Consider the following 12798-nt stretch of genomic DNA (forward strand, 5'->3'; position numbering starts at 1 on the left):
CAAAGCAGCTTTTCCCACTGCAGACAGTCAAACGCAAGGATGTGCACATGTGAAAACCTGAAGGCAGCAAAATGGAGAAAGGAAAGGGCACACAAAGAGTTAAATAGGCCCTTCCCACTCCAGATCAACTCCTGCAGAAATAGCCACCCCCCTTTTTAAAGGAGGCCATCAGACTACGTTACATGAATTTGTATGTACTTATTGAGCCTTTAGGAATATCTATTACTTTGTGAATCTTGAAAATTTCAGAATACATGATTTTATGTTAAAAGAGAATGATGCTTGTAAATCCAAAAAGAACTAGAACTAGAAAGACTCTACTTAAATATTTTTCTGGTAGATCACTTTTAAGAAGCATGTAAATGGTATATGCAGTTTTTTCTTTTTCTTTTTGCTATTCTATCTCTCTTTCTCAATAAAATATATTCTAGTAAAAGATATGGAACTGGGGTGGGTGGGGGTGGGGATAGAAATAGTTAAAAATGTAATGCTATTACTGCTTACCTGCTGAATTCAAACTCTGTTATGCAAAATCTCTCCAGATTTCCCATGCATCTGATGAAATCTGATTCAGCGGGTAAGTTTGGCAAGGCACAGCAGTGGAACAACAAGAAAAGCTCTCAGACCCCAGGGGAATTAATTGATACAGAATACAATTCAAAATATGGGTCAAAGCAAAAGTGTGGATGAGCCCTTTGTCTGAGTAATTAATGCGAAACAAAACCACCTCCAGCTGCAGGGTTTTAAAATCTAACAGCAATTTAAAGAGTGCATTGTATGGCTTACATGTAGGAATGGAAGATTCCTTTTCGACAAGTTACATGTAGCCAGATGTAATTTCTCACTCAAAAAGGACTTTTGCTACCAGTTTAGCAGAGTGATGATGAAGAACCGCTGGTTCCAACAGTAGCTGGTATGGGAGTTGAACACCCATCCACCCCAAGAAAACCCTACACACATTTAGCTTTTTGTGAGTTGTAGCACATGCTAAAAAAAAGTGGAAGACATGACTAGTCAAAACTGCTAGAGAACTAGACCTTCCTGATTTTCAGGGTGCTGTAGCTGTTCTGGCCCCACAGAATAAAAGAGTGGAAGAACAAGTCGAGATAATAATCTTTCATTGAACTTGTTAGTGTAAAAGCCCAAGCTGTTCTTGATTGGCTGAATTTAAGCAAGTCTTCTAGCCACAGTAGAAACAGATAACCAAAGTCAGGTATAACTAAGCTACCCAACCTTTTATCATCACAGGAAGGCATACAAATACAGGATACACGACTTGCTGGAAAAAAAAATAGGAGCTGTCATATGTACTAGGAAGGATGCAGTCTTATAGTGCATGCTTTTCATTGTCCTAGCTGAATTAGATTTTCTATTTAGGAAAAAAGATATAGTTAAAAGATTTGTGCCCTGTCTTTCTTCCACAGAAGTCCAAGAAGTCAAGAATACTCAAGCTGGACCCTTTTTAAAAAAGCTATACTTTCACCAGGCAACAAAAAGTTAACAGTGATAAAAACAGGAAGTAAAGTAAGGAGGACATTCTACTGATGTGCCAACTGAAACACCCAGATTCTTGTGCCTCCAATGTTGATCTAAATCAGTGGTTTCATAATAAAAATGTGCTCATGCCACACTTGATAAGAAATACATTGGAAAACAAAAGCTGGAGAGCCGCAGGTTTCCCCATCATACTCACAGTTCCAAAATTCCAGCCCAACTGATTGAAATCTTGTGCTATGGTCTAAACCACAGAGCCTAGGGCTTGCCGATCAGAAGGTCGGCGGTTTGAATCCCCGCGACGGGGTGAGCTCCTGTTGCTTGGTCCCTGCTCCTGCAAACCTAGCAGTTCAAAAGCACATCAGTGCAAGTAGATAAATAGGTACCGCTCCGGCGGAAAGGTAAACGGTGTTTCCATGCCCTGCTATGGTTCGCCAGAAGCGGCTTAGTCATGCTGGCCACATGACCTGGAAGCTGTATGCCGGCTCCCTCAACCAATAAAGTGAGGTGAGCGCCACAACCCCAGAGTCGTCCGCGACTGGACCTAACCGTCAGGGGTCCCTTTACCTTTACAATCTCAAGAGATCTGCAGAGGACAATGCAAGAATCTGTAGTCGCTTACCCCAGAACACAAAGCTCATCCCATGACTTAGGAATCTAGAAGTTAGTGACTGAAATCTCTCTCCAAGCATTGCAGTTGTGAAGTATTAATTACCTCTATCAAGAAGCACTTCAAACCAACATGGCTTTTGCCACCTTTCATAGTTCCCTGATAAAAAGACTTGGGCTGCATACACACAACATCTTATTCGAGAACCAATGGAGACCAAGTACTTGTCTTTTTCTACACAGTCCATGTACCATCTAGATCTATTGCCTATATTTTGCACCCCAAGAAGTGCTTCATTCTGAAAATAAAAGCTCATTGATTTTGCATTACACTGCAGTGTGTCCATCTGAAAACAGACGGAGGCAGGCTAGGGATGAACCAAGAACTTTTGGTAGCTGAGGCGAACCACAACATGGTGCTGCCACACCCTGCCAGGGAAGAAGGGGCGAGTGAATATCCACATCAGGAACAAGGGGGGTGAGGGAAATAAATATCTACACCTGGAACAAGGTTGGGAGGAGACCCAAAGTGCCTCCTGTTTGCCAAGAGGCCACCATAGAGGTGGCAACAAATCTAGTCTCCAAGGAGTGCGCTGCAGAAATGACATTTTTGTGCTACAAACATTCTACCCCTACCAGGCTTGTCATTTCTTCTCCTTTCAAATAAACAAAGTTCCTGATTACATCTGGAGGCCCAGGATGCAGGACTGCGCCCACTCATACCCATTTCTTCTAGGCTAAAGCATTGGAGGGTAAACAAGAAAACACGAGTTCTCATTCTCAACTTTCTTGTTCCCAGACAGGTTTTCACAAGTCTTGGCGCTTACAACATAAAAGATGAGTTGATCCATTTTTTTTTTTTTTAGGATGACGGCACAGGCATTGGCCGGAAAGAGCAGCACCTCCCAAGTGGCATTTTGAGCTGCATTTGATCTAGAGCAGTCTAGCCAAGTTGGTCAAGATGATGCTTGCAAACAGCTACCCACCTATGGCAGATAAAAACAGCCACTAGGCAGGGAAGTTGATGCCACCTGTAAGATGGCTATTTTCTCTTTCAGGCCATCTGGGCTAAGAATAATTGCAGGTGGAGTTATTTGCAAAATGGAGCTGAGACACACTTGTTCTGTGTGGTTAAACAGTTGCCACTTCATTAGCAAGACACCCATGTCCACCTAAGTCAGACAGGAAGCAGTGTAGAGGAGCAGATACCTTACTAGCTCAATGCATTCTTACAGATGGATCGCCAAGTCCTAATGGGATGTTATTTGTTCATAAATTATGAGCTGCTTTTCCAAGCGCCAAAAAGTGCTGCGTACAAGTAGAAATTCAATAGCAAGAAGCAAATATTCAAACAATACAGTTCAAGCCAAAGTGTTTCCCCTCAGTGCCCACTCTAAGTCACAAAGTGCCCTAAACAAACCTTTCTAAATTTAAGAAAACATCCATTCTTACCATCTCCCCCTAAAAACAGAAGGCCAAAATAGATGCAATGGAGACACCATTCATGTTTTCATCCCATTTACATATACAGTGGTACCTCAGGTTACATGCGCTTCAGGTTACAGACTCCGCTAACCCAGAAATAGTACCTCGGGTTAAGAACTTTGCTTCAGGATGAAAACAGAAATTGTGCTCCGGCGGTGCAGCAGCAGCAGGAGGCCCCATTAGCTAAAGTGGTGCTTCAGGTTAAGAACAGTTTCAGGCTAAGAACAGACCTCCGGAACGAATTAAGTACGTAACCAGAGGTACCACTGTAAAACAAGAACGGGAACCTGACTTCATAGGTCACCAACACATACCCAGAGGTTTTCCTTGGGGTGCCCCCAATAAATTTAGGATTGGATAGATTAACTCTTGCCTCCCCAACTGCACTCTCCAGGAAAATCAGGGGGTGTGAAGGGTTCAACACTCTTGTATACTCAGCTTACTGCTGAATAAAGACCTAAAGATAGACAGACACACTTAACGCATGTGGGGCCAAGCACTTAAGAAGAAACACATTTCTGCCAATCATATCTACTTAATGCTGCTTCCAAACAGGATTCTGGACTAATGATCCCAACACAAACCCTTTGAGTCACTATAGGTTTATTGTTCCAGAACATGAACACCTCCCTCAAGAAGAAAGAAAACTTGATGGGGTGCCCTCTTCTCACAAGAGAGTTATCATATTTGGTATTTTACAGAACTACCATGCTCTACTTAACATTTTGTTTTGGAGATGGAACAGCCCAGTCGTATGCGTGTCTGGACACAGTCAGATTACTCAGCAGGAAGTGCTACCTACTCCCAGGCGAGTATGCGCAGAATAAAGCTGCAACCCAACCAGTCCAAGTGAGATCGTGAGACTTTCTCATCACCTACTACAAAAATGCTGACTTTGTCTCTCAATTAAATAAGAAATAACTGTTACAGTTTTCCCACAAGTAAGGTAAATTTCAGTGCTAATCCGCCATTTGGCATATGGAAGACCATCTGTTATATACCTGACAAAATTAGTAACATGAACTTAAAAAGACAAGTTCAAAATTTCCACAACTCTCAAGGCATCTGCACCAAGCAGTGAAAAGCCTTTTCATCACTGCTGAATATCCACCTTGACATATTTTAAATATAAGCACTATATTTAAGTTTCACATGCCACTCCAAACCAGTGAATTAAACACCACCAACACACAACCATGTGTGGATTAAAACCATCTGTACTTTAATGATAACATGCCTCCCGAGCTGAAGAAGCCATTTTCTTCCTTACTGGACAGCAGTTTTTGCAATTAAGGATTTCAGAGGCACAAGCTTAAGCACTCATTGTATATTTGTCACTTGATGACTTGCATGTGTGTATGGGCCCTGTGCTGATCCATCTCATCACATCATCACAAATGCGGTTACTTTTGATTCAAGAGAATCATTTCAGACATTCAACTGCAAGTCATCAAGACATACAGCAATTCAGTACAAAGAAGCCTAAACACAACTTTTCTGTAGCAGGGTGTGTGGATCAGCAACATCTGGAGGCTTGCAACTCCCATCATCCCTCACCATGCTGGCTGGGGGCGATAGGAGTTGGGAATCCAACAACATCTGGAGGGCCATAGGTTCCCCATCTCTGGTCGACATTAACGGTCCTGGAGTCTGTGTTCGAAATTAGCCAGGCACCAGGCGCATTTTGCATCTGGCTTTCGACCACTTGCAACCAAGTGAAGATGCCTGGGAGCCAGGATGCCACCTGACACCTCCATCATCTGGGGATCATTGGATCTGGATTGTTTGCACACACTAATAGCCCATCCTGTAGAATTCTATCAGATATATTTTACATGCACAATCAGAATGAATTTCTGGAACCAAATTGTTTTTTCTGTGCAGTTTGAGCAGGAGCAGGAACCACCATTAGAAAAAAGAGGTAGGACTAGACCAATATATATGTGGACTGTCCCTGGATCAAGTGGCTTTTCTTCCCAACATTCTTCACCTAGCTCAAGGTTGTCATCTGAACTAGCTAGATGTTTAACTGAGAATTCATCACAGTCAATACATCGTTTGAAAAATAACAACCTCCAAGCCGCCTCGCCCCAAAATGGGAACTAGACATTACATTTAGGTGACTGTAACCTTGGTTTAAGGAGCCATTTGGTGCCTAGCTTATATACCTGAGTTTCTAACACTGCCTGGAGTGAAGGCTAAGCATCACTACCAGAAGGGTCATAGTCAATGAAAGTGTCTACATGTTGAAGTACTTTCTCATATCAAAGCAGAGGAGGCACACACTTTGGAGATACTTTGTTTATTATGTCCTTTACTTTACCAGCAGCCCCTTTACTTAAATATTTCTCAAGACTCTAGTAAGGAACATTACCTCTGCCTGGAGCAAGACCTGAGAACATGGACGCTAATCGTCACAATCAATCAATTTTCTAGAAATGTAGTTGTGTGAAGTTAATCATCCAAAAGTATGTTACTCTTGGTCAAAACAACATTTTTCCTTAGCTGTCTAACAACCTCTGCCCTGCCTTCCAGGTAAATCACACAGAGCCTATGTCACAACCTCATGCCATAGATGGTTTTAAAAAACAAACATCCGTAGCATTCTCTCTTCATTAGTCCTGTAGTCATGTCTAATGGGAAAGTATTCCACCACCAAGGCACTCAATATATTATGATTGCTACTCTAATATACAACTTGAGCGTAATTGATGGTAGCAATAACGGTCTTAGGAATCAATGTTAAGTGACAGAATACCACCAGTAGTAACTGATTGTGTGGAGTGTGCTGCTCTCTTACATCTAGTAACCCGTATGTATGACTGGAAAACAAATATTCTCACATATCACAGGAGGTATGCTGCTGGTTAATAACTACTTCAGGTACTTGGTCAAACAAATACTCTTGAAAAGGAGTTAACATGAATGGTACACCATCAGTGTTGCAACTGTCAAACCTTGCCTTTGAGGGTCTATAAGGTAAAGGTAAAGGACTCCTGACAGTTAGGTGCAGTCACAAACGACTCCGGGGTTGCGGCGCTCATCTCACTTTACAGGCAGAGGGAGCCGACTTTTTCTGCAGTTTTTCCAGGTCATGTGGTCAGCATGACTAAGCCACTTCTGGTGAAACCAGAGCAGCACATGGAAATGCTGTTTACCTTCCCACCAGAGGGGTACCTATTTATCTACTTGCACGTTGATGTGCTTTCGAACTGCTAGGTTGGCAGGAGCTGGGACCGAACAACGGGAGCTCACCCCGTGGCGGGGATTCGAACCGCCGATCTTCCGATCGGCAAGCCCAAGGCTCAGTGGTTTACACCACAGTGCCACCAGCGTTCCTTGAGGGTCTATACTGTATCACTAAAAATGTTACTATATCATTATGAAGCACTTCCGGTTTAATAGGCAGTAACACAAGGCAGCCAAAAGAGTCTGTTACCTATAGACATACTTTATGTGTATATCAGATTATCTGTATGAATCCCAGCAAACTAGTCTGGCTGACAGGGATTAAGAACTAGTATTTACATATAACACAGCCAATTCATTCCTTCAGAAGAGTTCATTCAAAGGATGTTAAGTACAGCTCACATGGCCCTTCTACTGCCTATTATCAGTGCTTGCACCGCAATGAAGTCTCAGAAGTCTGTGTTCTAAACGTACAATACTAAGACCGTTGAGAGAGATACAAGATTTATTGGAATATGAAGGGGAAAGGCAGCCAGCTGGCTATTTCATGCAGCTCGGTTGCAGAACATCTGCTCTGTATGCAGACGGTCCCAGGTTCAAATCCCCAGCATCTCCAAGAATGGAACGGAGGTACCTCTGTCAGATGGACCAATGGTCTGGCTGGGTGCAAGGCAGCTTCCCCAGTTCCCTATATTTCACCCAAAGTAAAGTCAAGCATCCATAATTTTGAAACAAAGAAAAGCAACTCATCCCTAACATGGCTACAATACCCAGAGACCTCTGTTGGTTTCACAACAGGGATGGCAAACCTGTGGTTGTCCAGAGGTTTTTGGGTTACAATGCCCATCACCCCTGTCCACTGGCCTTGCTGGCCAACACTGATGGGTGTTAAAGAGTCCAACAAACATGGGCATATCTTAGTGCACCCCCCCCCTTTAAATGGCCAAATATAGTGGGGAAAACAGTGGGGAATTTGCTCAGTCAGTGGCAATCCAGCTCTTTCTAATTTCAGCTTGCATCATCCACAGAAGGACTCTTGCCACCATTTAACATTGATTTAAACCTTTTGCTATAAGCTGTTGAGAACAGAGAGGCAATGCAACCCCCACCCAGAGGTACTGCTGTGGATCTTACACGTGCAAGGCAAGTTTGGAAGGCAAAGCCAAGAATAAAAGAAAGAAAGAAAGAAAGAAAGAGAAATAAATAAAAGTGGGCGGGAAAGTAAGGTAGCTGTAGGAATACAGATAAGGTGAGGCTAGAGTGATTTGGGAAAGAGAAGGCCTTCCAGATGTTGGTGGGCTACAATTCCTATCATCCTTCCCCGATTACTGGGCACAATGCCTGGGGATGATGGGAGCTGGAGTCCGGCAACACCTAGAGAGGGCCATGGGTACTCCACCTCTCTGGTGTAGTTCATTAACATACGTCTCACAACCACGCATACGTTTGTCATAGATAAGCTGCCTGGAATGGCACAACTCCTGACAAAAGCAGAGGGCAAATCTGGTCTCATGCTGTTTCAAGGATAGCTGCCTCCCCTGCTTGAACAGGGGCTTTGGGATGTAATGGTGCTAAGTCAGGGTTGCCATACGTCCAGAATTTTCCAGACATAGCTGGTATTCAGCCCCCTGAAAGCATCTGGGCAGAAAACACTGCAATGTCCAGGAAAGTCCAGACATATGGCAGCCCATGTCAGTAGTGTAGGGTTTGACGATTTGCATTAAAAATAGCTCAAAAACTCAAACTTTGCCATAATCCCCACCCAAAAAACGCAGCAGCTTTGCAAAAATATGTTCAACAACTTTTGTATCCAGATTTCCACTTTTTGAAATATGGCAACTCTAGCAAACTTGTCATAGCAGGCATGCCATGCAAGCACACAAAAGGGCAAGTCTTCACTATGCTCAAAGGGTTCAAAGTACCTTTGCTATGATGAAAGACTAAAGTGCTCTTATTAGTCCAAGGAGAGGGGAACAGACATAACAGGAATTTACAAAATTATGACTAGTAAGAAGAAGATAGCCAAAATGCATTCTTACTCCCCCCGCTCTCATACTACTAGAACTTTGAGTCCCTCGCCAAAATCATCTATCTGTATATATGAAAACAGGAAGTGCTATTTCACACGCCTAGTTAACTTAGGGAATTCACTGCCACAGGATGTGGCAATGGCCACTATATTAGATAGCTTCTAAAATGACAATTCATGACAGGTATCTCCATCAATGGGTACAGTGGTACCTCGGGTTACATACGCTTCAGGTTACAGACTCCACTAACCCAGAAATAGTACCTCGGGTTAAGAACTTTGCTTCAGGATGAGAACAGAAATCATGCTCTGGCGGCGCAGCAGCAGCTGGAGGCCCCATTAGCTAAAGTGGTGCTTCAGGTTAAGAACAGTTTCAGGTTAAGTACGGACCTCCGGAACGAATTAAGTACTTAACCCGAGGTACCACTGTATTAAAGGGACGCGGGTGGCGCTGTGGGTTAAACCACAAAGCCTAGGACTTGCCGATCAGAAGGTCGTCGGTTCGAATCCCCGCGACGGGGTGAGCTCCCGTTGCTCGGTCCCTGCTCCTGCCAACCTAGCAGTTCGAAAGCACCTCAGAGTGCAAGTAGATAAATAGGTACCGCTCCGGCGGGAAGGTAAACAGCATTTCCGTGCGCTGCTCTGGTTTGCCAGAAGCGGCTTAGTCATGCTGGCCACATGACCCGGAAGCTGTATGCCGGCTCCCTCGGCCAATAAAGCGAGGTGAACGCCGCAACCCCAGAGTAGGCCACGACTGGACCTAAAGGTCAGGGGTCCGTTTACATTTACCTTTACCACTGCATTGGCAATGACAGCTAAATTTAACATCCATGTTGGGAGGCAATATGCTTCTGAATACCAAAGGCTAAGAGCATAAAATGGGGCAAAAGTTGTTGCCTTCAGCCCTTACACCTGGTTGGCTGGTTTATGGAACTGATCAGGGACGGGCAATCTGTGCTCCTCCAAATGTTGTTTGACTACATCTCCCATCATCGCTCATCATTGGCCATGTTGATGGGGGCTAATGGTTGGTGTAGGGTAGGCAAACATCACCTGAGGGCTAGATGGACCTTTGGGTAGATTCAACAAGCCTCTTCTTATGTTATGGTCCCCTCCCATCCCTTGGCTGATTTATCTGAAAACCGGAAGCTCTCGGAACTAGGAAGCAGCATTCCAAGCATAGACTTCAGATGCCTGTAATTTATCCCTCATTACAAGCTTACACCTTCGTCCTAGGGCAAGAAAGGCAGGCTTTACTTAAAGGCCTTTTCAAAAAGACAGCAAGGGTGGGGCGGGGCGGACAGATTGAGAGGGTGTAGTAGTGAAAATAGATCCGACTGCACTTAAAAGTCAGAGTTGTGCCCTTTCAGCGGGAAACACCAAAAACGTGAAGACTACGTTTGGTAACGCGCAAGCACTTCCCTCCTGCCCTCAACCCCCCCCCCCCGCGACGAAGGAAGAGCTGAGAGATCAGGTGGCACCGGGAAAAGGGAGAGGGAGAAAGGGAGTCTACTACTCTCCAAACAAGTTTAAACACGAATTAAAGAGAGCGAGTTTGCAGAGCTCAAGACCTGCAAGGCAGCAACAGGGCCAGGAGCAGATTCAAGAGGGCCAGTATGGGATTTCGCAGCAGGCTGCCTGGTGTTTCTTGAGAAGTCCAGAGGGTTGCATTCAGGGGAGAGAAATAAAGCTCTCCCCACCCCCACCCCGTGTCTGTAGTCCAGTCGTCCCTTCCCGCGTCCACGGCAATATTTTCAAACCGAAACACAAAAGGTTTCGAAGTACTTCCATAAGGAGGAACAATGGGAAACGTTAAGCAGAGGCAGCCGAGCGTTTTGCAGGGACTGGACTCACTCCCACGCGAGTGGCGATCAAGTTTAACTCGACCGCGAGCGCGTGGGGGAGGAGTGGGGAGTAGGGGGGCTTTGCGGCAATAGCATCCCCCCTCCAATCGGCCCTCTTTTGAGGTTCACTAATCCAGATCTGAGCCAGCCTAACCTGCTTCTCCTTCCACCCGAGCTCCCCCCACCCCACCTCCCGCCGCCCTAGTTGGAAAGCCCTTTTGTTGTGAACGGCCCACCAGCAAGAAACGTGCCGCGATCCGATCGCCGCCTGATCCCAGCAAGCCGACGAAGCAGGAGATTAAGGATCCAGGCGCCCCCGAAGCCACATTGAAACAAAAACAAAATCTGTGGACAATGTCCAGGCGGAGACGTAAACCCACCCCTCACGACAAACACCCTAGAGATCTCGGGACAAGTTGCTATGGGATACGTCCCCTATGGTGGAGAGAGAAGGGAAAACATGTGTTTCATAGCAAGTCAAAGGGGGGGGGGGCTGGCGGGCAGAATATTCCCTTATATTCTTTCATAAATTGGCGCAGACACGTTTAAAAGAAAAAAAGAAGTTGCTGCCGGAGTAAGTTTCTTCCCTCCGGTGGAAAACTAGAGCAATCTCGTTTTTTTCAGACTCAAGACAAAGCATCATAAGGGGAGGGGGCGGGAGGATGCAAGGAGATGGGGGGGGTCTCCATTCATTTTAAAAAGAAGTTAGAGGAGGTGGGGGAAAGGTACTGGAAGGCGGGGGGGGGGAGGAAGGTTAATCCGGGCTGCAAGTAGCTATTCCTTCTGTCCTTACCTTACTTTTCACTTCCACCGCGCTGTAGCCAAAATACCGCAGACTCTGAGATTTATTAAAGCTCCGATTCATTTTCTCGGCCCCCAGTTTGAAACCCCCCCTCGTCCTTCGCCTCCTCCTCTTCGCCCTCGCTCAACAAGGGCTGGGAAGACCCACCGCCTCCGTGAGAAAGTGCCCCCCGGGCGGCCGCTTGTTGCTGCTGCTCCGACCCTGGAATGTAACTTTCTTTGGAACGTTCAGCCTCCCGAGATTCTTTTACTTTGTCCCAGCGCGCTAATCAGAACGCCCGCCTAGCTCGCTCTTCGGGCTTCTGTTTGTTACAATCGCTTTCAGCTCGCAACGCGCCTCTGACTCAATAGGAAGGCGGCTGCAGCAGCAAGGACTGGGCCCCGCCTCCATCAGAAACCCGCCCACTTTCAGTCTTCGCCCGTTTCAAAAACCTCAGAGCTGCAGTCATCGCCGTCGCTCATCCTGGCCGCCAGAGGGCGCGCGTTTGCGGATTATGACAGAATAATGATAATATTTGCTTAACTTGCTCAGCTAGCTAGCTGCCTGGCCGGGTGCTCAACAGTGGGCAATGTCGCACCAAGGTCTGAAAAAGCAACAAACCCTGCTGCGTTAATGAGTATAAAGTCGCTTCCTTTTTTTAAAAAAAGTCACATAAAACTTTATAATATGGGTGAATGCAAAATGCCCTTTTTCTTCTTCTTCCAGTGAATACGCCAAACTTTCTTTTGGTCATTTTTGCATATGAGGGCGTGCAAGTTCATTAACATTGAAGGATATTTATGCAAGTATGCGCAGGACCAGGATCTTTACGGAAACAACCACAACTATGTGTAATAAACCAATAAAGATAAACTGCCTTTTTGTTTGTTTTTGGTTTTGCAGTGGAAGGCGTTGTGCTTCTATACCAGGCACCCTGGCCCAAATGTATATTTTCAATGTGATAGACTTACCCAGAACAACCCCAATTTTCTGGTTCCTGCCTCAGGTGAATCACTGCATTAGGAAAGTCCTGATATTCTCTATTGGGCATGAGTTTGTTAAAAAAAAACACAACTACACAAACACATTTTTACTAAACTGGGCATATCCACACTTGTCCTGCTTTCTCTCAAGTAAAACTGCTTTTTAGCACTCAGTCGCAGAACTTATCCACACTTAACTTTTGAACCACTCTTTCCAGACACAGTTCTGCACTTTAAAACTCTTGTGTTGGAGTACTTTTTTCTTCTCCTTTTTGCTCTAGAACTTTCCCTGCAAAAACCTGTTCTTTAAAGCTTAAGCACAATTGGTGTTTTCGACAGATTGCTATTTGCTCTGCTTCAGCTTTAAAGAGTGTGTTTTTGCTG

At 45.0% G+C, this 12798-nt stretch overlaps 1 protein-coding gene across 1 annotated transcript in view; it reads right to left on the bottom strand.

Moving 5' to 3' along the window:
• Positions 1-11920, bottom strand: part of PARD6G (par-6 family cell polarity regulator gamma) — a 70762-nt gene extending 58842 nt beyond the window's left edge. The window contains exon 1 of the mRNA XM_081873445.1: positions 11444-11920. Within this exon, the coding sequence (XP_081729571.1) occupies positions 11444-11515 (72 nt within the window). The 5' untranslated portion in view covers positions 11516-11920. The remainder of the gene's footprint in view (positions 1-11443) is intronic.
• Between the last annotated feature and the right edge of the window lie 878 nt (positions 11921-12798).

The sequence above is a fragment of the Podarcis erhardii genome (assembly GCF_964252035.2).
Source record: "Podarcis erhardii genome assembly, chromosome: 8".
In the NCBI taxonomy this organism is placed as follows: domain Eukaryota; kingdom Metazoa; phylum Chordata; class Lepidosauria; order Squamata; family Lacertidae; genus Podarcis; species Podarcis erhardii.